Source organism: Alternaria arbusti, assembly GCF_024043155.1.
Source record: "Alternaria arbusti strain BMP 1465 chromosome Unknown scaffold_23, whole genome shotgun sequence".
Classification (NCBI taxonomy): Eukaryota; Fungi; Ascomycota; class Dothideomycetes; order Pleosporales; family Pleosporaceae; genus Alternaria; species Alternaria arbusti.
The window spans coordinates 118792-140816 of record NW_026249963.1 but is presented as its reverse complement, the minus strand read 5'-3'; the positions used below and the strand labels follow the sequence as shown (position 1 = coordinate 140816).

The window sequence follows — 22025 nt, the reverse complement described above, 5'->3', positions numbered from 1 at the left end:
TGTTAGTAATTCAAGAAAGAACAATCGGCTTTTGGTCGTCGCAAGCGGTGATTGATGACCTGCATCGTAGCAGTCTCTAAGCGATAGAATGCCGAGTACGTGGCTTCCCCTCAACCGCCATGCCACGGAAAGACACTACCGACACAACATGCGAAATCGATACACGCGATCGGTAGTTATGAAAGGCTATGTAATAGCGACCGGTGTCGAAAGTGTTGGTCTTCTCGCGTGTCTTTATGCTCCAACCGGATCGCACGAAAGTAGGGGAAGGATGCCCTTGCAAGTACGACGTTCTCGACTTTCGATGACAAGGGATGTCATCCGCATTGCATGACACGGCAGAAATAGAAACCCTCAGCTGAGACAATGTCGTCACCGACAAAGTGGCCGATATGAATGAGGCTCATTGCAGTCCGGTACCTGTCTCGTCGCACAAACCGCACGGTGGTCTGTAGAGACGTCTGGACTCGATAACAGATTAGGCTGTGGATAAGCATACGTGTGCCCCTCTCGAACGTTCCTGATACACAACAAGGAAGGCTCGCCGGGAACTGGGCGGAGAACAGGGCAGCGCTGGCTGTGTCATCACCGCGCAGCCATGACGGATGTTCATTGGGAGTGCGGCTTGCATCCGCCGATGCCATGGTTTGAGGATGCGACGGCGCCGCTATGGCTGTGCACCCGCTCTTCCGGCGAGGCCTGGGATCGAGGAGCGCGATGCCAATCAGGAACGGCCGACGCGAATGACCTGCCACACCGCAAGCGCAACCAAGGCGAAATCGACCTTTCCGATTTGGCTCTCGAGGTACGCTGCCATCGTCGACTAAATCGCGACAAAGTGTTTCATGATTGTCATCCGCATCGTCGGCGGTGGCCAACTCACACCTGCAGCAGCTCGCAGCAGACTACCAGACTAGAGAAATGGAGGTGAGGTGGTCTTGTGTGCATCAGGGGCGAGTCAGGGCGAGTCAAAGCGTGACAGCACACCTCCCTTGCAAGCAGACTAATTCAGAACGTCCACGTTTTCTGGCGGTACCCACTTCGGCATGCATAACTAGCCCGAAAGGCCAGCGATGTCGAGTGGGGAGCTCCGGGCTGCTGATGCACCTGGCGTCGACCAGGGTGCCTGGAACGAGCAGAGGCGTCACTATACATACATGCATTCGGTAGTATGGGGTGAATAGCGTCTAGGCGATTTGGACGCCATTATACATACTACCCGTTCCCGCCCTCCGTCATTCTTCAATTCCATACCGCAGTAATTCTCCGACTTTAACACTCGCTCTCTGTCGATCGACGCACATCTTCGCCATGTCTAGCCATCCACGATACTACTTCTCGCTGCCTACTGAGGCGCCTGCACGATCTCGCTCAGCAAGCCGGCGGCCACCTCTAACACCATCAACCGTTTCTTCGCCATGCCTCACCACGCTTGTGCCTGTAACCTCTCGACGGGACTCTGGAACATCAACATCCGGTAGCCCGACCAAGGCCTCCATCCTCCTGGCCAAGGTTGCTTCATCGCCTACTACACCTCGAGGCGAGACGCCACCTGGAAGCCCGATGCTCACTCCACGATCGAGGTTGCAGTCGGAACCGGCCTACACTTCTGAGAGGCCTTCCATGTCAAGAACCGAGAGTGACCGCTACGTCCGCCAATACAGGCAGCAGGGTAAGCACTGAGCATGTCAGATTGAAGTAGCATGAGACTAACATTCTTTCAGATGGCTACATCAGCTTTCCTGACTTTGAGAAGTTCTGCCAGAACCAGAACCCATATGGTCAACAAGACCGATCTGACGTCAAGACATGATCGGACATGCATCAGTCTTTGATGTCATGCAACAAAGACGTCTCTATCAACAACACCAGCCATACCACCGCTACACCTACCAGACTCACGTTCTCTTCTATGAGCAACTGTACAGCAATCTGTATCAAGTCGCCGCAAGCTGATAGTCTCCAATCTGGAAACTGCGCTGTTGGAAGGCATTCACCTAGCCGTCGCAACGTCTCTTCTGTCACGGGGAACAGGAATGGGTATGGGTCGGACCAACGGATCTACGTCACGACAATGATATGTCGAGATGTAAAGAGGAGGGAGGAAATTGTTACAGGATGTAAATCCATATTTTTCGTGATGCTGGACGCAGTAACTCGTCTGCGATGATGATCGCATTGATGACGTTTGCTGACGGTGGCTGGAGAAGACGCGAAGATGTAACTGGAATTTGGATGGGGGTGCTAGCGTGTGCGATGGGTAGTTAGTCTGTCCGCCACAGCTGAATGAACTGCGTAGATAGAACCGCAGCAATGTAACATATGTACATTACTTGGCAGCGCAAATTGTTAGTGTGTGACAAAGTGATGCAGGTGATGTTGGTTTCGCAGACGTACCAAGGTAGAGACGCGAGATTGGAGTTGCGTGGTCATGGAGTCGCTTCAACACCATCTTTTACCCAAACTATTGCGACAACCATATCATATCATGCGCATCTCGCAGTTGCCGCGCCTTCCTGCTGTTATACAGCCATTATGGTGCAGCAAAGGCAGGTATCGCATGCGCCACAGATGGCGACTCGAGAGATCCCAAAGTGCAGCATCACCGCTGCTATGTTGCCCGCAATGCATCCGACCGCGATCAGCATACCCTATTTCTGTATCCATTCACTGCTGATCTTCCCGTGATGTGCACTGGAGTGTTGCTGCAGTTGATTGCCGCACTCGATTTTGGGCTTGGCACACGTGATGCGCGGCGCTACTGGGCTCGCTTAAGCGATTTCGAACACCACCAATTTGCGAGTTCTCAGTCTCCGACATCGACAGCGACAACCACCCTTCCACGACCGACAACAAGACTCGCAATCATGGCTGTCGGCAAGAACAAGCGTCTTTCAAAGGGAAAGAAGGGTCTCAAGAAGAAGACCGACACCTTCGCGAAGAAGGACTGGTACAACATCAAGGCGCCAGGAACTTTCGCCGTCCGAGAGTAAGAATTCCCGCTGCTCCACACGGGGACTCTATGCTTACTCTTCGCTCTCTGCAGTGTCGGAAAGACCCTCGTCAACCGCACCACCGGTCTCAAGAACGCCAACGACGCTCTGAAGGGCCGGATATTCGAGGTCTCGCTCGCCGATCTCCAGAAGGATGAGGACCACGCTTTCCGCAAGGTCAAGCTCCGCGTCGACGAGGTCCAGGGCAAGAACTGCCTGACCAACTTCCACGGTCTCGACTTCACCTCCGACAAGCTCCGCTCCCTCGTCCGCAAGTGGCAAACCCTCATCGAGGCCAACGTCGTTGTCAAGACCACCGACGACTACCTCCTCCGCCTCTTCTGCATCGCCTTCACCAAGCGCCGACCGAACCAGGTCAAGAAGACCACATACGCCCAGTCGTCCCAGATCAGGGCCATCCGCAAGAAGATGGTTGAGATCATGGCCCGCGACGCCAGCTCGTGCACCCTTGCCCAGCTCACCCAGAAGCTCATCCCCGAGGTCATCGGTCGCGAGATCGAGAAGGCCACCCAGGGCATCTACCCCCTCCAGAACGTATGTGGTTGCGTGGACAATGGAGGATGACAGGCTAACATGGCACAGGTCCACGTCCGAAAGGTCAAGCTCCTCAAGGCGCCCAAGTTCGACCTTGGTGCCCTCCTCGGTCTCCACGGCGAGTCAAGCCAGGACGACTCTGGCCAGAAGGTCGAGCGCGAGTTCAAGGAGACCGTCCTTGAAGAGGTATAAGGTCTTGTTGGATAGGCAAGGGGTTCTTGGGTCTTTTCAACTTACCGCGGCATGATATCGGCATTCCAAAGGTGTTTGTGTTTACAATGAAAGATAAACATGCCCTTGATGCGATCCCGCGGCAGTGATGGCGTGCATGGGGTACGATCCGCATCTGGTGTTAACAGGTCATGCGGGAAAAGTATCATGGAAATGACATTGATGAGTTCCAATTCAGTACTGTGCAATGATGTGACTGGGCATTGTTGTGACATGGTGCGATGATGTAAGACTAGATTGTCGAAGAGAGAGGGATTTGTGACGATCGTGTTCATGCCGATGGTGCGTGCGCTGTTGCCCTCTTGGAATTAGGTATTGCTAGGCAAGGGCCGTCGTGAAGGTAGCGAGTTCAAGTGAACATACGTTGTGAGTAGTACAAGCATGTAGCAGTAGGTCGATTAGTGCGATTGTGAGGTCAGAAAGAGGTGTAGATTTCCAAGGTTTAGGAAGAGCGACCCAGAAGTGACTTTCGCACAACAACAGCATGTGCCCGACACTTTCGTTTGAGTACACGATCGAAACCCTGCTGTTGGCATGAGCAAAAAGGAATGTAGCTTCAAGTGAGCATGTTCATGCGCAATGCAAGTGTATTGGTGTAGGATAGTAGTGTTGTGGGGGTGCAGAGGTATCTGGAAAGAGCGACGTAGAAGGGGCTTTCGCGCGACCATAATCTGCATACACTTAGCTTTTGAGTATATAATCGCAACCCTGCTGTTAGTATAAGTAAAAAGAGACGTAGCTTCGAGTAAGCACGTTCACGCGCAATGCGAGTGGGTATTGTAGGGGGAAGAGTCTACGTCTAGGTCTACAAAGATGCGGCTATCGCACGCTGTGTACGCACACACCTTCCCGCACTTTTACAGCTACTTCTACGCGCTCTTCGCATGCATTCTAGCCCAGAAAAAAAAATCTTTTTGTCAAAAAGAAGGAGTTGCCTTCCGCCAGAATTGAACTGACGACCTCGTCATCACGTGACGTCCTTTTCGGGACTAGCTCGATCCAAGTCGGATCTAGCGTTACTAGTGACGCGCTCTACCACTGAGCTAGGAAGGCTGTGAGCATCTTCTGCTGATTGATGAAGGATAGTAAAGCTAAATATTATATAGCGGTACACGAATGCAAGGGCTGATTACAGCGGTTCGTAATCGATCAGAATGATTACATCTGTGTGGGGTGGGGCCTTTGCACGTCACAACGAATAAGCGAGCTCGGATGACGACTCGCCAGCGAACGTCCCTGCACGTCCGACCATCATGCACAACAGCATCCGACTAACCCTCCCTCCGATGTACCCCCTAACTATCTCACAACCCCCATCCCATAAACTTCGATCTGCAACCCAAATTCTGATAAACAGTGTCACGCCGAAGCGGACCTTTCCGAACCTCAAGCTGCGGTGTGCGAGCATGCCAATGCCAATGCGACAATCAATACAAGTGACCTACATACGACGCAAAATCGAAGCGTCTCGACTTCCAAGGCCGCGCTGATCGTTATGAGATGATGTGGCCTTGCGCAGTCTTGTATTTCGCGTAGTTTGCGCGGAAGCGGGTAAGAGGACAAGTTCGTGGTTGCTGATTCAGGTTTCGACGTTGGTTCACACTCGCGATATCCTCACCGCTACTTTGACGAGAGGTGGGGAGACGTCAGCCAGCGTTACTTCGCGACAGCGAACGCGTGCAGGTACGAGAGTATGGGCATCGGGATCGATCGTGGGTAGCTGGGTTAGGGAGGTGGAGAGTTTGGGGAGGGATGTGGAGTAGTGGGTGGAGATGTTGGGTTGGGCTGGGGTGAGAATGTCAGACTAGGTGGATTGCATAGGCGCTGCATGGGTGGGATAGAGTGGTTCTCATCGTCGATGGTGATCGTGGTTTGTGGTTGCTACCTGGATGCTTGCCTGCTTACTTGTCGGCTCTGACTGTACGCACTTCACGGTCCGATACATGTCGTTGTTGTCTGACCGGCCCGTGCCACGGTCAATACTTACGGACATATACTATCGCGGGTCCGCAAAGCCTTCCATACCATAGAGTTCTCTGGATACGGATGTGTGTATTACGCGGCTAGTATGTACAACCGGTGCTCGTCATGCACGCACGTTGGCTCCGGTGAAAGCCCCAGTATCAACGCTAACCAATCCTCCGCACAACCTTGCTAGCAGGCAACCCTTCCCTTCTCCGTATCCTGACCCGGGTGTCTCCCTTGGGAACCTTTATTCCCGCTCCATCAACCGCTTTGGGAAGCACCCACTTGGCGTCCTTCCGCTTGGCATCTTCTTTCTCCCTGCTCGCTTCCTCTTTAGCGGCTTTTTGCTCTGCAGTAGGCGCCTCGGCACCGAATGACGCTTCGTTCCCTGCTTCTTGGATGTGGTCGAAAAAGCTCTTCTTTGGCGCAGGTGAAATTTCCCAGAGTTGGGTGATGCCGGACACGATGGAAATGATGAGGTTGGTTTTGTAGGATTGCGAGATATCGGTGGCCGAAACGATGGATGATGACGCTGGGGTATCCACGAAACGGTCGGGCTTGAAGGTTCGTGGTGAGGTATGAGATGTCGGTGACGAGTTTACGAGAGATCGAGAGAGGCCTAAGTCGACGTACGAGCCTGCTTCAAGCTCCCATTGCTCCGTGTCATCCTTCAGATGAAGTGATTTTTGGACTTTATATGTGCTGATAGAGCAGTTGTGTAGTCGCCGAGCTTCGTTGATACATGAGCGAAGATAAGGTAGCGAGGTCGGTGTAAGCACTTCCTTCACTGACCCGTAGCGTATCTCTGGTGGTGCTGGGAAGGATGGGTGTATCGACGGGGGCTGTATGGCTTGAGCCCATGCTTTGGATTCTGCTTTGATCCTCTCAAGAGGCGAATCTTGTGAAGGCTTCGCACCCTCCGCCTTAGATGATGAGTAGATGTGTACAACCGTCCAGAACACAATCGGCATGACCTCTGAGTAGATATCGTGAACCACGTGAAGCCCGATCGAAGCTCGTAGTTCGGCTGGTAGTTCATGCTTGGTGAAGAGTTCGTTCAACTTCATAAGAGGGGTAACTACATCGGCGTCTGTGTCTTCTTCCCCGCTCACGCTCTCGTCGTCGTTAGGTACCCTCCTCACTGGTGGATTCGACAAGTCTTCAAATTGCTTTGCAAAGTTCCTTAGCAATCTCTTTCGTGCTAGAGCTGCTCCCGGTAAGCCTTGGATAGGTGCTAGTCGCGGCAATCCAAGCGCGAGAGCCCAAAATCGTTCGTTGCAGCTCGCCAGATCGGTGGCAAGGAGTTGATAGGACTCTGTAAACTGTGCTCCGACAATCGGGGGTAGAATAGCATTGCAGCAGAACTCATTGAGGAGTGTGAAAAGATCGCACTCGGCCTCCGAAGTTCCGTCCGTAAGTTCCACGTTTGAGACACGCTCCCATTGCATTTGATCGACGATTGATGAGTTGAATGTGACGAGGTCCGGAAGCGATTCGGTCAAGATGCGCAGCGATGCTTTAATCAAGTTGTCTCTGGCTGCTTCGTCGTACAGTTCCGTTTTGACAACCTGGTTGATCTCATTTTGCAGCTCGAGATAATGACTTTCCATGGCTTTCGGTAGGCTGAAGGCGTTTCGGAGGATAGCTGGTTGGTTGTTGTCTGTCAGCTCCATGTTGTTCCAGTTGTTGTAGAGCTGGTCAAGTAGGGGTTCCGATAATAAGACGTTGTGTTTGGTCCCAGCGGCTTTGTACGCCACTATGCTTGCGGTCGCAGAGTCACTGTCTTGGGTCAGATAAATCCACGTACGCTGTGAGCACACCTACCGAATGCTGGCTAACCACTCCTCGCCTCCAAATGCGATGCTCGAGAGGTGGCGCACCCCGGGTATCCAGTATGGCAACGATTGTACCCGTCTCTTCCCATCTTGGCTTTTGGTCACTGTTCCTGGACTTGAAAGTAGCCTTGTCGGTAGCAACACAAAGACTGCTGAAATTGCAAATGCAGGTAGCAGATCGAACCAGGAAAAGTCTTCGGGTATAGAGTTCTGCAAAGTTTGACCGAATCCAAAGTACCAGGCTAGAGCGAGTATGAACGGGCTGAATAGTGTGGTGTAGCATAATGGCAGAAACAACGTCCTTATAACGCTGTTCGAGGCATACACGCTCAGGAACAGAGTCCTGAGGGAACCCATACTGGCGGTGACGAAACCAACAGTCCAGGGCCGTGCTCGGCGATGACTCTACTCCGAATGACGAAAACGGAAAATGTCCAGAGTCCGGTGAGGTCGTGCGGACAACTGCAGAGGGAGTGTCGGGCGCGGTGAAGTCGTGAATAAGAATCGAATGATGTCTCCAGCCTCACCCCATGAGGCTCTTGCTCGGCGAGCTCAGGGCTTTGGAGTCGCGAACAGTCGATAAAGACGGCGATAACCGTTTTGAGGGACTCGGGAACCTTGCAGGGTGTGATTTGATGCGGCTGAACGTGATGTTCTGTAGGCCACGGTAACATTCAATGCAGGCACTAGACCGTTGATCCCTGCTTAGCTCGCTTATTGAAGGGCCTAAACTTAGACCCCTCAGCCCTATCACGATGCCGTTAGACAGAGATTTTGCAACATCGCGGTGTAAGACGAGTGCTTAGTTATCAGCACTGACAATGTACGTTGCTCAGCCCTCTAGCTGGTCTGAAGTGTGGCATTGCACGCCCTTTGTCGGCCGAGTCGATACCGCTCTTTCCATCAGCGCCCTTTCCATTTGCAAGATGACTAATTCTGCTCCAGTTATTCAAACCTGCGTTGAACTTCAATATGTATATACAAGACTTTATGTATAGTTGCGAGATAAGTCTTAGCTGACACAGCCTGCTAAAGTTTATCAAACTCAAGCCTTCTCAATCTCCACTTCCAAAATCACAAAGATGGCATCCTCCCGCATCCCAACCGCCCTAAACTTCATAACGGGCAACAAAAACAAGCTCGCCGAAGTCCAAGCCATCCTCTCCGGCGTCATCGAGCTCCGCAACCAAAATGTCGACCTAGTCGAAATCCAAGGCACAGTTGAGGAAGTCACAAGAGATAAAGCACGGAGAGCAGCTGAGGCCGTAAGTCGTGATGCCAAAGAGAAAATCTTCTGCAAGTACTGACGATGTGATTGATTATAGGTACAAGGCCCCGTCCTAGTAGAAGACACATGTCTCTGCTTCAAAGCCATGAATGACCTGCCTGGCCCTTACATGTACGCCCATATCCTCCCTTATCTCATGTCACCTAATCTTTCCCATCTGCTTCTTGTCCTTCGAAACCCACCAATCTGATATCCCCCACCCTTAGCAAATGGTTCATGCTCTCCCTCGGCGCTCCCAACCTACACAAAATGCTCTCAGGCTTCGACGACAAATCCGCCCAAGCCGTATGCACATTTGGGTACTGCGAAGGCCCCGGCCACGAAGCCATCCTCTTCCAGGGCCGCACCGACGGGAAGTTGGTGGAAAGTCGGGGATCTACCGTCTTCGGTAAGTCAGCAAATCGCGCCTTTCCCTTCTAGTGTGTTGGAGGGTTGTGTAATGGAGATGGGAAGAGGCTAATAGCGTGTATTTAGGTTGGGACTCATGCTTCGAGTACGAAGGTCAGACATACGCTGAAATGGACAAAAGCGAGAAGAACAAGATCAGTCATCGAGCGAAGGCGCTAGATAAGTTGAAGGAATGGCTGGCGAGTCAGAAGACTGGGGCGTAGAGCTCAACAATCATTATTGTGCTCATATTTCTCCATGGAGAGTGTCGGGTGGTGCATGAAGCCACCGCACCCACCATCATCATCCCAGAAATGCCGTATTGGTATCATAACACATAACGCATCACACATATCCCACCCATCCGTCCATTCTCAGTCCCCCACCCACCCATCTTCCACCCAACCCCCTACTCCTGTCTATCCCTCCTCCACTGCTCAACCCACCGCTCCACCCTCTCCAAATTCCCCTCCACATCCTCATTACTCTCGCTCTTCAACTCCACCACAATCTCCTCTTTATAGCTCTCCCTCGCCTCATCAAGCAACACCTGCATAATCTCACTATCCATATTCTCCTCTAGCTTCTTCCCCTTGTAGCCGCGCGCGGTAAGGCGGTCGTACAGTAACGTCGAGTCGCAGCGCAGCACGATGACGAGGTCGATCCAGCGCTCGGGGAAGAGGTCGCACGCGTGCCAGTCGAGGATGTAGCCGCCTTTGTCGGCGAGGGAGAGGGATTCTAGGTGGTCGAGCAGCTAAAGGGGTGGGGTTAGTGGTGTGGGTGATAGAGTTTGGGTGGGATGGGGTGGCCAGTGGCTATGCGTACCTTGTCTTCGTCTACAATCCAACTTCCTGTTTCTTCGTCTTTGCCCTCGTGGTAGCCTTCGTCTTTTACTATTTGGTTCACAGAGATGTGCTGGAATCCTGTCGCTTGCGCTAATTGCTCTGCATGTGTTGTCTTTCCTACTCCAGGTGTGCCCGTAATAACGATGTTGGGGTTTTGGCGCGCCATGGTGTTGTGGAGGCTCGTCGCAGAGTCGGTCGCGTGGAGAGATCGCGTAGGGTGTCGGGGGTTGCGCGGGCGGCGATGTATAGGATAGCCGAGTGAATTCAATTCTCAGATACCGGATACGCTTGCGCGGTAGTCGGAGAGGGGTTTGACGTGTGAGAGAGGTATAGTGTGGTGTAGCGTTCAAGCGCTCTGGCGCGTCCGATGATGTCGCATTCCAGAATTATTTTTCGACGCCCGAACTTCACCCGGCACAACCCCCACCACCCCGCACTACGCATCTTGACATGGACCCCCAAGGCAAGCACACGCACGACATCTCAGGTATGACGCTGGGTGCAAGGATATGTAGACAAGCAAAGCATATACGTCAGCTCTTGAAAGCGAGACGTGGTAGGCTACATGTCAAGGTGAGGCGACCGTTATCGCATAATCCTACCGAGGTTGAGCATCACCTCTAAATCATACAGGTCACGCTGGCTACTACCCAAAAGTGAGGCTTCAAACTTTTCTTTCATTGACCCGTGACATGCGCTCAAGACTATTTACGCCGTCTAAAAAACCTCGTAAACATGACATGCCTGACCCAAGGAAACATGCTGCAAAACCCCACCTAGACAACGCCTTAGATGCTAGTGATCGTTGGTGGCAAGAATCCAGGAACCTATTCGGGCAAATGTCTGGAGGGGCGGGAAGAAGTGGTGGGGGGAGGGGGAGAACTGAGTAGTTCTTAAGATATCTAGTCCAGAGAGAGCTCCAACCAACCATTGCCGAACGAACACCCCTGAACTCTTTTGATGCAGTATTACGCCGAGTAAGAAATCGTGAAGTGAAATATCGGACGCAGAGAGTCGTTTAAAAGACATCTCAGTGTGATGGAAGGCGACTGGGAGGCTAGCCTGGACCGAACATGCCGCTCAAAACGACCGGGGATATTGTGATCTGGGGAATGCGAGAGTTTTTGGTGCAGCATTTAGCTCTGCTTGCACTCAGCAGCCTCCTGCTTTGGTTTTGTGCCGTCGTTCTGATACTGCGTTAGATGGCTGTGTTCTGTAGAGTGGCCTTGACTGCTTACCTCGTCGTCTGACTCCTCCTCCTCATCGCGGTCATCGCTGAGCTCGTCCTCGTCCTCATCGTCCTCGTCTTCAAACTCGCCCTCGTCGAAGTCCTCGATGTTCTCGTACTGAAGAGCCTCGCCGGTGAACCAGTCAATGGCGCGGGGGATGAGCTTCTCCTTGATGTCCTCACCGAGCTGGTAGTCGAGTTCGAGACGCTCCTCGATATCGGAGGTGGCGTCGTCGTCGTCTTGTGGGGGCTTGGGTGGGTCGAAGAAGTTGAAGAACGACTCTGTAGGCACGGTCTTCTTAACGACGCGGGTCTGCTTGGTGTCTGAGAAAGTTAGTTGGTGGTCAAATACCGACAGATGTCAAGATGCTCACTCTTGTTCCTCTGCTTCTTGCTCTCGATGCGGACGGTCAGGTCCTTGCCAGCCTTCCAGTCGACCTTGTCACCCTCGGCGTGGTCGTAGATGAAGTCGCCGCCGTAGCCGTTCTCCTCCTGGTAGAAGTAGGTCTTGGTGATGGTCTTGTTGGTGAAGAACTCGTTCTCCTCGAATTCGAAGATAAGGCGGAAACCGGGGCGGTCGAGGTACTCCATGCGGATGTCGGTCAGGTGCTTCAGAGCAGCCTCGTCGCGGTCTGTGATCATCTCGGCGAGCGAGATCTGGTTCTTCATGGCGCTGAGCCAGAACTCTGGGATACCCTTGACGTCCTTGCCCTCGTCCTTGTTGAGCTCAGCCTCGGGCTGGTCCTCATCCTCGTCGTCCTCGTCTACCTGCTCGCCGACCTTGACGCGGTCTTCTGAGGGCTCCTCGGCGCCGTTGACGATCTTGGCACGGGTCTGGTATAGCGGTGTGAACTTGGCGAAGTACTTCTTCTCGAGCTGCAGGACCTCCTCTTGGAACTCGGCCTCGAGCTTGGAGTGCTCCTTCTGGACGCCCTTGAGGCCGGCAACACGGCGGCGGACCGAGGCAGGCAGCGACTCAATGTAGCCGCTGGAGCGGCCGACGAGCGAGCCGAGCTTGTTCTGCATCATGGCGACGAGGGCGGGGTTGGCAGCGAAGAGACCGGCGGCAGTGCGCTCTAGCTCCTCTGCGAAAAAGCGAGTTAGCGGTCAAGGCCTTCACGAGAATACAAGGCGGGGTTGGAGGGGCAGGAGCGTGGCAGAGTGCGACGTACCTTCCTTGATGCTGCTGACGCCGGGCTGCTGGGCGCGCGACGATATGGGCGCAGCATTGGCGGGTGTGTTCTGGGGGGTGCTGGCAGGGCGCACGTTAGAATGTGGTACGTCCATGTTGGGTGTGTGTGATGGTGGTGTTTGGGCGAGGCCAAAATTGTGTGGCGGAGGGGAGGGAAGCGACTTACGGGGCGGAGATGGAGTCCATCTTCTTATTGCGGATCGGCTCAGACATCTTGGCAAATGAGTGATGTCGGACTGCGAGTGGCGAGTTGGGGTGCAAAAGGTGGATGTTGTGGGTGAGCCGCAGAATTGTTCGGCGGGCTGAGCGAGAAGAACAGGCGCTGGGCAAGGCAAGGTCGCCCCTCTACGGCACTAGTCACGCCTAGTGCGAATTCCAACCGGACACTGCGAGACGGCAACAAACAAGGCCTCTGCGACCACACAAGACTGTCGACGCTGCCGTGGACGGGGAGAGATGCAGTGCGCGTGGGAGGGGCGGGCGGCGTGTCTATTTGTACCTTGACCGTCTTTTGGGCAGAGGCGTGGCACGTGTGCCCTGCCTTGCATCTCTCCGACACTGTACTCCTAGACGGGCGATTCAAGTTTATCTGGCGGCGATACCTCACTTGCTTGTGCGCGCAGTAGTCTACCACGTCGACTGCCCTGCACCGTGGCCACGGCCGACCTTGCCCGCCGGTACTGGGAGAGGGGACATGGGGACATGGGGAGCGCATATTTTTCATTGCATTCACCACATAGAAGAAAAAAACTGAACAGGTCTGCAGACTACATCAGGACAACAACTTGCAAAGTAGGTGACCCAACATCAAAGTAGACTCTAGGCTGTTTAGTTTTTTCCTAGGTTGGCGTGCATTGGTTGACGAGCCTTTTCCTCCGACCTGCCCAAAGCCGGCCGGAAAATGCCCCGATTGAACTATCGCGGTCGTGGGCGACTGCAGCGCACACCGTACTTACAATGTAGGTGCTGTATACCGCCACGGCCGCCCTGGAGCGAATACGATCTCTACACACGTCCGATCAGCGTCAGCTTCGATTAGTAGCCACACCTGCCTTCTAGAACAAAGCGGGTCTCTGGAAAATCCTTAGCAAACCCTTAGCAAAATCTCTCTGGCTCCATCGCGCTTGCCTAAACTCAAAAGCGGAAAGCGCCCCTGGGCAACCACGGATGGCAGCATGTTGGGGGTGGATGTCACCAAGAGTCATGTTCTCTACTGGCGACTAGCGGCCTGTGCAAACACACTATTCCCAGCAGTTGCAATCGTCAAGCAAGAACTGAACCTTTTGACATGGACATGGCAATGATGCTTCTACAGTCTTCCCTGTATCCTCCCCAACCTCCTCGTAGCCACAACGGCCATACACGCCGAACAAGCCCCAATGAACAGACAAACCGCAATCGCATTCGGGCCATCCGTCTTGTGGTGTTCCTCTGGCGGCGCCTCGCTCAACTCCGGGCTTTTCCCGGGCTCCAGGATGGAAAACACTACCCACGATATCCCTGTGCCCATGAACTGAGGCAGCGTGGTATACAGGTTCATGATGCCGAGGTATTGCCCTGAGCTTGCTCCGCCGCTGGAGGAAGGCGCGCTGCCCTTTTCGAGGTTGGATTGCGCTTCGGGAAGGTCGATAGAGGTGCGCTTTGGGTGGGCGGAGTGCGAGGTGGAGGTATTGAGGCGGTTGATTTCTACGCCGAGGAAGGCGAAAGGAGCCCAGCAGGCGACGGACCATGATCTGTGTTGTGTTAATCCAGGCTTCATGCGTGATGTAATGATGGTGGTCACTTACACGCCACAGCAAGCAATGATGATGGTTGCGTGCCTCAAACTTCTCACAAAAGGTGCCATGACCATACTTCCTGCAAAGATACAATGCGCAGTTGTCCACGCGGTAAGCAGGCTTGGTTTGTATTTCGCCAGTCCCGTTAACTGCTTAGGTGGGCGAGAGAAGCCAGGACCCTTTTCGTCTTCTTCTGGGCTCTGTACGAAGAAAGGCAGGAGAACAGACATGACGAATGTAATGATGGAAAAGGCGATGAGGGCCATGGAACCAATGCGGCCGACCTTCCCTGTGAGGTCACCCGCAGCTTTGACTTCTGCTGGGGCGTCGTATCGTAGGTATACTTCACCAACCCACGTGGTGCTGTAGAAGAGGAAAGGAAACCAGCCTAGCCACTGTCAGCTCTTGATCACAGAAACAATATAATAATGACATACCAATCCAAGCCCAGAACTGGACTGTGCAGATAGCCTGGATACTTCTAGGCAGATTCAAAGCAGTATGCGCGATAGTACCGAGAACTTGCTTAAGATCCAGCTCCTTGCCCTCCTCCGCCCCATCATTAATGAGCACTCTCTCGGTGACAGCCCAACTCGTTGTCCCAATGGCCAAGCAGAGCGTCAACGCCGCAACACCCGTCAACTGCTTGAACTGTGTATCTCCCAACATAGGTCCAAACACATTCTTCAGATCAATTGCTCCCGCCCCGTACCCAATCAGACTCCCGACCGCCACCATCCTACTCGCCCAACTACTGCCCATTTGCTGTTTCGCAATTGGCAACGTATCGACGACCAAGCCTCTACAACTCCCCTGCACGGCATTGATAGCGAAATCAATACCGTATATACTAAACACCGCCACGTATATCGTTGCGCTCTTAGCCGCAGCCTCATCTTTTATAAAGTACCGAACCACCTCTTTCGTCCAGCCCAGCAGCAACAAGAACATGGCCACAAGTATTGTACCAAAGAACATGAACGGCCTCCGGCGGCCCCAGCGAGAGGTAGATCGATCCGCGACGACACCGACGATAGGCTGCATTATGAGACCTGAAAGCGGGCCGGCGACCCATACGAGGGATATCTTCGATTTCGTAAGCCCGAGTTCGAGGAGGTAGGGTGTGCAGTATGTCATTTCGACATTCCACGTGAACCTGCATGGTGTTTAGTACAGGGTGCAGGTAGAACTCGTGGGAAGCGGAGATTTACTGCAAGCCGATGAGCGAGGCTGTGAGCAACGCCATGCGTATGCTCTCAGTCGAGCCCTTGACTGAGGGTGTGCCCTGCCATTGCGCAACAGACGGCATCTTCCCCTAGGACTATCCTCGTCCTTGCACCGTGGCAGCAACGTGGGCGCAGTCGCGTGGGCTGCTCTCGGGGGTCTTCGCGTAGTTAGGGAAACGTGGAAGGGCGCATTGGGTAGCCGGATTGTGTGGTAGGATTTCGTATTACGTTCGCGTTATGCAGGGACTCGGTCGGGCCAGGTATCGATTAGAAGAACGCGCTCAATGCATCCACGTATGAGATGACAATAGGGTGGGAAAAGCAATAAGAGAGTTCCAAGGGAGTGAATGGAAGTTGGTATTTGTCTCGTGTCTAGGAGTCTAGTCTGAAGAGGGGAGGGCAAGGCGTGCAAAGGAGGAGAGACGTCGTCAGCTCCATGGCTTGGCCGTGTCGCTTGTCGAGATGATTACGGATGTCGGGATCGTGGAAAGGGCCAAACGGCGGCTGGATGGAGCTAGACTGTTAGACCGAGCGGGCCGTGTGGCGCACCCCCGAACGTCTGGTTCGGCGCAGTTAGGACCGATGGCCGTGGAGCTGTTGCTCGTACTTCGCATGTTGGCATCTTCATATACGTTTGCTCGCTGTAACGGTGTCTTCATTCAGTGTATCCGGCATGTGCGTCAGAATGATGATTACTGGGAGCAGGCTCCTTCCAAGCTAGCTCCTCTCACGGCGCAACAATATCCAAGGTTTCGGCAACATACTGATTGACTTTTCTATGACATGCATTGCAAGAAATCAAGGAACAAACTCGTAACCCAAAGGAGATCTAGAACAAAAGGAAACAAAGAAAACCACCACCTCCTGCAACACTCAAACCTAAGATCAAAACACAGATGGAAAGCCCGCCTGCTCACTCTTCCAAGAGTATCTATCTCGCATCTCTTATCCGCTAGTAGTCGTCTCAAATGCTCAGCCCCGAGACATCCGGCGTCGAGTCGTCTGCCTTAGCCGGTAGGGGTTGTTTGGCTCGGCTTAGCCGGAAGGGGTTGTATGGCCTAGGGGGGTTGAATGGTGGCCTAGCCGGTATTTGTCTGACGATGAAAGGCGCCCCATCCCCGTGACGCTCCACTAGTACTGCCTGCAAGATGTCGTACTTGCCCAAAATATACTCATCCTGGGTCCACTGAAAAGTCTTGGAGAGGTCAGTGATCTTGTGCGCGATCTTCACACCACCACATTGCATTGGCCGGGGACTCTTCTGTAACTCGCCCTCGAAGTAACCCCATCGGTAGGGATCCGCCTCGTCGATCATGTACTGATCAGACGTGTTCTCGATGGTCGGCTCGAAGTTCTGTAGCAGCCAAACAGCGCCGGCCGTGTTGTCGGCATCGATAACGACGACCATGACCCAGTCTGTCGGTGTCCATGGGGCGTCCTGGTCCTTGGATAGTTTGCCGTTGTCTGACCAGTATTCCTCTTCGGCTGCAAGGAGCTTTCCTATTTGGAAGCATACGAATCCAGTGCTGTCATTTCCCAGAGTGCTGCGGTCCTCTCTTTCGTCCTCGCATCTAATCTGTTTTCCCACCAGATTTACGGCAATGATAGGCTCGGCGGCAAAGTCGCATGGGTCATCAAAGTCGATTTGGTCGTCATCGGGTCCTAGTGTGGTCAGGGACGGGTTGATGCGATAGCGGTAACCGTTGTGAGACCCGGCGGGTATGTAAGGATAGGCGTATGCTTTGAGCACTGCGAATAGTTTTCTCAGAGATGACTCGTTGGAATAATCAGTGTGGGCGAGAGCGTTGAAGTATTTCTTGGCCCCTCTGGCTTCAGGCATTGTTCGGGCCAACTTGTCCTCCGTGTGTACCCATAACCAGAACTTCTCTTGTTCCACCGCAGTTGGCAGTAGGTCTCGGAGGAGATCGGCGTCATTCGCGTAAATGCTGTCGTCTTCCTCGTCCTTGGGGGCTTTGGTTGTGTCCTTGGGGGCTTTGGTTGTGTCCTCGGGGTCTTTGGTTGTGTCTGATCGAGATTGCTCTCGCTTCGCGAACATCCTCTTTCGAATTTTGGCAAATTTGACAGCTTCTGCGAGAGTGTAGTGAGTGGGAGGAGAGAAAGCCTTATCCCTGTATTGTTCACCAAGCTTCTCGTTCGTGATTTTGCTCTTTTTCGCCTGAGCCTCTGACATGATTCGTGCAGTGGAGTGAGGGGTTGACTTTAGAAACGATGTTACGCGGACAGTTCCCTTGGTTGTGAGCAGAGATAGTTATGGTTGCACTTGCGCTAAGCGAGCTGGAAACCAGGGTGAAGTGAACCGAAAAGCGTCGAATAAGGATTCCAACGTTGACTCACCGCCTTTAATAAGTGATATGAAAAGACGTGATTGTATCTGTAGTGATGCGTCCTGCGCATGTCCACGATTGCCTCCACATGAACTATGCATGACTTGTCAATCAACTCAGCTTGCGCGTGATTGCCGCAGGTACACATACTGGCTAGTAATATCAGAAATCTGTTCATCAAGCACGAGGAGTTATTGTCGAACCAAGACCGATTTTGGTCTTGTTTGCTCAGCATCCATGTACTCAGATGAACTTTGGAACAGCTAGATAGATGGGGGTTCGGGGCGCCTAGGCAACACGTGCGGTCCGGTGCGGAGCGCAATGGAACCGTGGACCGACTGACATCAATTGTGATATGAGTGCGAACAGTATATCGAGATCTTTCGCGTTGGAATGTGACGGTATCTACGCGGCTTGCCACTGGGTGGTGGCAGCAGTTTCCAGGGTCCACGGGTGTGTCCAGGGATCAGGCAGCTGCAGTTTGTACCACCGCCCAATCAACTTGAAGAAGGTAGACGTCATTGGCACAAGCGCATGTTAACATGCTTCCGAGACATTCGGCTTGAGCAAACGCTGCACTGCGCGGGTAATCTGATCCCGTTCAGGACATCAACGTCTAGACCGCGACGGCGCGACCCAACCCGCAATTACTCCCCGTGCTGGATGAGGCTCGACAGCAAGCATAAACTACGAAAGCTAGATGAGCATAGCAATCATAGAGCTTGCGCCTTCGATGCACATGAAAGCGAACCTTGGAATGCAGACCAGACCTCGGGACCTCGGGAGTGTCTAGGTGTACTATCCAATCTTCAAAGCTATGAGCTACCAACATTGTGAATGACACAAACAGATCCCACCGTCGACAACGATGAAAGACCAATTCCTGGCAGTCACAATACAGGCAAAGTGCAAGATACGACAGTACAAACGCGTAGATGAGAAATACATAGACGGCTTGACAGGATGTTTGACGGGCAAAGCTTCCGTGAAGAGCTGCGCACAATTGTGGTGCACTTCGTGCGAACATAGGAGAGGGGATGTAGTCTCAATGCTCCTTTGCTGCCACCGAAGTAGGATATCTCGTCCGGGCCATCAATGCGAAGTCTTAGTACGCAGCAAAATATACACGTGGAATAGCCTGTAGAAGACGGTTTGGTTGAAGATCATAATTACGATCAAGATCCATGACATCTGCATGAGACTCATGATCCCGCATGACTATCGGTATAATCCAAGCTGCTTGTTCTAATCTCTTGTTCGGCCTCAAACAGCAGTTTGAGAACAACGTCATTGGGAGACGGGAGCAGCAAAGCAACTGGAGGAGTTGTAAAATCACATCGGGCTTGCTAGTTAACAGCTTGCTCTACCAAATGGCTTGATTGTGCACCTGGTCAGGGAAACCCCGTCACGAGCATGGAGGTACGTCAAATGATGGAGGCCAGCAAGCGTATTTTTCCGTATTTATACACCCAGAACCGTTCTTCACAGCTTCACTCATCACTACGCTCAAGGAATTCCTTTCCTCAACTTGAATTCCTTTCCTCAACTTGACGCAACACTTCTCTTGACTTAGGAGAATGGAGGTGGTGGCTCCCGATCCGGAAAAGAGCGCTGCTCCCAAATCGTCCCCTGGTCGCCGACCCAGACATTATGCTACGAAGAATTGGGACAACCTTTCGACAACCTGGCAGAAGGCCACTTCACCCAAGGGATTGATAATGCAACATAAGAAAAGAGTCCTAGCAATCGCAGCAATAGCGGATCAGATACGGTGGACCTGTTTGCAAATGAAGCTCGAAGACTGGCCCGAAAAGAAGACAATTGTAGCCATGCAGTTCATCAACTCTAATCTAACCCAGCTTCAACTGATTTGCTATGAGCCGATCAAGGAAATTCGCGATCACATCAACAAATTCGGTCCTGAAGTCATGACCATGGTACGTTTCCTCTTCTTATCAAAATGATATTCAGATGCTAATAACAATACAGCAGTTTGGCTTGAGAGACACCAGCTATTGGCTTATGCCGTCGCAGAAGAGACAAGTTGAGCCTTTTGTTGTAGAGCCGAGCAAAACCAAGACAACAACCCCCATTCCACCCGAGAGTGACCAAGTTCGACATAATCTTACTACCATGGGACTGGAGGCAACTCTGTACTTGGAAGCTCTGGACACCCCCGAAGCTTATATGAAAGAGATCAACCGACTCAAACACGAACAGCTTGGCCATTTTGAGTACGAACTGCCCTCGACGCAACAAGGCGAGACGTGGGAAGATGCAATCAGGTCTACAATGAGAACCATTGACGCGGCAGAGATGGAAGTCGAACGACACCATCGGTGGATTATTGACAACAAGAGAGTATCGGACTGGGACCTCCAACCGCTCAGCATTTTGCGAACCAGAAGGGACATGCCCACTCGATCAAACCAGGAGCTCTTGCTTGAGATCGCCGTTCAGGCCCGACTCGGTAGCCCAACCACACAGACCCAAACTACTATGCAAAACTGGACCACCGAGACGGAAGTCAGGAAAAGCCTTGATGTTCAATTAGGCCGTTTCATGGTTGAAGGAAAACGACCAAGAATCTGGACGAACTACTTCACTCACGCCATTGATCACGCTAGCGGCGCGGAGCCCGCCATGTTCTTCATATGTCAGCATGAGTATGCCAAGGGGAATACCAAATGGATCATCGGAGCCAGCACACCTCTCACTGGGCCGGACGCACGCACAAAATGGGCCTGGGCCGAAACCGTTTACAAAGCGGTCAGGGATCAGGGCATGGGAGCAATCTGGGTTGAGGCTGTGAAAAGGGTTAACGATCGTCAGCGTCAGGAGGAGCGTAAAGAAGCTGCCAAAGGACCCGTGCCCCCCCTCAAGTCGCCAGAATGGGTGCCCATCCGACAGGAAGTGCTTGCGACACTCCAATCTGATACAGCTCACCAGCGAGAGGTAGCTCGACTGGCATGCAAAGGGCTGGCCATCGACAAATCAATGGTACCAACGCAGTGTTGTTACCGTTGCCAAGCCAATTTCCAGTACTATGTACTGTCAAATCACTTGACCCCAACCATCCCAGAATATTCCAAACATCTGCAAAACTACGACTGGGTATCTCAATGTGGTTGGGACCAGCAGTGCGCCGAGGCAACTGCTGCATGCCAATGCCAGAATCTCGACGACGAAAACAACGACGAAAACAACGACGAAAACAGACCCAGCTCGTTGAACCGGACAGTAAAGAAGAAGAAGAAGAGCATGGGGGCGGGATTCTTGTTCAAAAGATAAGGGCCCATCGCCATCGGTCTCGAGCTCCTTTCGTTCCCCCCCTACGAGTGGCTACAACTCGTGCCGCAGTTTGCAGTGTACATCCTACGGAATCTTAGCAAGTCAACACCTGCTAAGATGATGTATACTCCAACCTCGAAAAGTCTGCGTCACGATTCGTAGCCATCCATGGTGCTCCCGAGGTCCTGTCTGGCATCGTCGTCGCCGAGGCCTCTTTCTCAGATCTGTATCTCTTTTGTCGCGTTGCTTCCTTTCATCGCCTTCCCCCTCCCTGTCACCCTCTCCTTGTAATCGCTCTCTCTTGCTATTCGCGTTGGTTTTGGCTCATGTACCCCCCTAGATTTTCCTTTCTTCTTCCACCCCTTTCCCCACCCCGCTGCCCTCTATCCACTTCATGTCTTCCGTTGAATCCCCACTCGCCTCCAGTCTTAGATCGTTTGTGTATGCTGTTTCAGAGTTTCCATCATTTTCCGGTTGCTTTCCCCTTCCATAGAAAAACCCCAGAAATAAGATTCATCTTGCCAACCCCGTCTCTCGTATCGTGATCTGCTTGTCTGCTCGATTATGTTGCCAGAGGTAACGATCATTTTGCCAGAGATAACGATTATTTGTATTGTGTTCTACATACCTATCATTGAGCCAGACGTATACATTGGACTTGAGTGTGTTCACTCATCGAGGTTCAGTCATGTGTATGCAGCAATATGCGACACGGACTCTTGCCTTCCTTAAGAATATCCTTCTCATCTAGCTGCTATCACACTTGCAGTCGTGGATAGCTTGCTTCCGACTAACAACAGTTCATGGTCTTTGGCTGGATTGCATTGAGCTTACGATCGCCGATATACTAACAGTTCACCTTGATG

The 22025-nt window shown here is 52.6% G+C and overlaps 9 protein-coding genes and 1 non-coding gene across 10 annotated transcripts; 4 read left to right on the top strand and 6 right to left on the bottom strand.

The window, feature by feature from the left end:
- Positions 1 to 1311: 1311 nt before the first annotated feature.
- Positions 1312 to 1813, top strand: J4E86_010585 (uncharacterized protein; the record flags this gene model as incomplete). The annotated part of the gene is made up of 2 exons (XM_051451082.1): positions 1312 to 1672; positions 1725 to 1813. 2 exons carry the CDS (start codon positions 1312 to 1314, stop codon positions 1811 to 1813), a joined length of 450 nt encoding a protein of 149 aa, XP_051297745.1.
- Positions 1814 to 2867: 1054 nt separating this feature from the next.
- RPS1 (ribosomal 40S subunit protein S1B) lies at positions 2868 to 3740 on the top strand (the record flags this gene model as incomplete). The annotated part of the gene is made up of 3 exons (XM_051451081.1): positions 2868 to 2989; positions 3047 to 3548; positions 3597 to 3740. 3 exons carry the CDS (start codon positions 2868 to 2870, stop codon positions 3738 to 3740), a joined length of 768 nt encoding a protein of 255 aa, XP_051297744.1.
- Positions 3741 to 4711: 971 nt separating this feature from the next.
- Positions 4712 to 4832, bottom strand: J4E86_010583. The gene has a single exon. It is a non-coding gene; the product is annotated as a tRNA-Thr (tRNA).
- Positions 4833 to 5908: 1076 nt separating this feature from the next.
- Positions 5909 to 7936, bottom strand: J4E86_010582 (uncharacterized protein; the record flags this gene model as incomplete). Its single annotated transcript, XM_051451080.1, has 3 exons — positions 5909 to 7523; positions 7569 to 7694; positions 7764 to 7936. The coding sequence occupies 3 exons, from the start codon at positions 7934 to 7936 to the stop codon at positions 5909 to 5911; spliced, it is 1914 nt and encodes a 637-aa protein (XP_051297743.1).
- A 725-nt stretch (positions 7937 to 8661) lies between these two features.
- Positions 8662 to 9478, top strand: J4E86_010581 (uncharacterized protein; the record flags this gene model as incomplete). The annotated part of the gene is made up of 4 exons (XM_051451079.1): positions 8662 to 8844; positions 8905 to 8978; positions 9074 to 9255; positions 9342 to 9478. 4 exons carry the CDS (start codon positions 8662 to 8664, stop codon positions 9476 to 9478), a joined length of 576 nt encoding a protein of 191 aa, XP_051297742.1.
- Positions 9479 to 9663: 185 nt separating this feature from the next.
- On the bottom strand, positions 9664 to 10265 carry J4E86_010580 (uncharacterized protein; the record flags this gene model as incomplete). The annotated part of the gene is made up of 2 exons (XM_051451078.1): positions 9664 to 10008; positions 10080 to 10265. The coding sequence occupies 2 exons, from the start codon at positions 10263 to 10265 to the stop codon at positions 9664 to 9666; spliced, it is 531 nt and encodes a 176-aa protein (XP_051297741.1).
- A 970-nt stretch (positions 10266 to 11235) lies between these two features.
- On the bottom strand, positions 11236 to 12732 carry J4E86_010579 (uncharacterized protein; the record flags this gene model as incomplete). The annotated part of the gene is made up of 5 exons (XM_051451077.1): positions 11236 to 11286; positions 11338 to 11651; positions 11702 to 12412; positions 12500 to 12579; positions 12686 to 12732. 5 exons carry the CDS (start codon positions 12730 to 12732, stop codon positions 11236 to 11238), a joined length of 1203 nt encoding a protein of 400 aa, XP_051297740.1.
- Positions 12733 to 13828: 1096 nt separating this feature from the next.
- J4E86_010578 (uncharacterized protein) lies at positions 13829 to 15606 on the bottom strand (the record flags this gene model as incomplete). Its single annotated transcript, XM_051451076.1, has 4 exons — positions 13829 to 14252; positions 14307 to 14685; positions 14735 to 15453; positions 15509 to 15606. The coding sequence occupies 4 exons, from the start codon at positions 15604 to 15606 to the stop codon at positions 13829 to 13831; spliced, it is 1620 nt and encodes a 539-aa protein (XP_051297739.1).
- Positions 15607 to 16487: 881 nt separating this feature from the next.
- J4E86_010577 (uncharacterized protein) lies at positions 16488 to 17714 on the bottom strand (the record flags this gene model as incomplete). Its single annotated transcript, XM_051451075.1, has 1 exon — positions 16488 to 17714. The coding sequence occupies one exon, from the start codon at positions 17712 to 17714 to the stop codon at positions 16488 to 16490; it is 1227 nt and encodes a 408-aa protein (XP_051297738.1).
- A 1941-nt stretch (positions 17715 to 19655) lies between these two features.
- On the top strand, positions 19656 to 21159 carry J4E86_010576 (uncharacterized protein; the record flags this gene model as incomplete). The annotated part of the gene is made up of 2 exons (XM_051451074.1): positions 19656 to 19805; positions 19858 to 21159. 2 exons carry the CDS (start codon positions 19656 to 19658, stop codon positions 21157 to 21159), a joined length of 1452 nt encoding a protein of 483 aa, XP_051297737.1.
- Between the last annotated feature and the right edge of the window lie 866 nt (positions 21160 to 22025).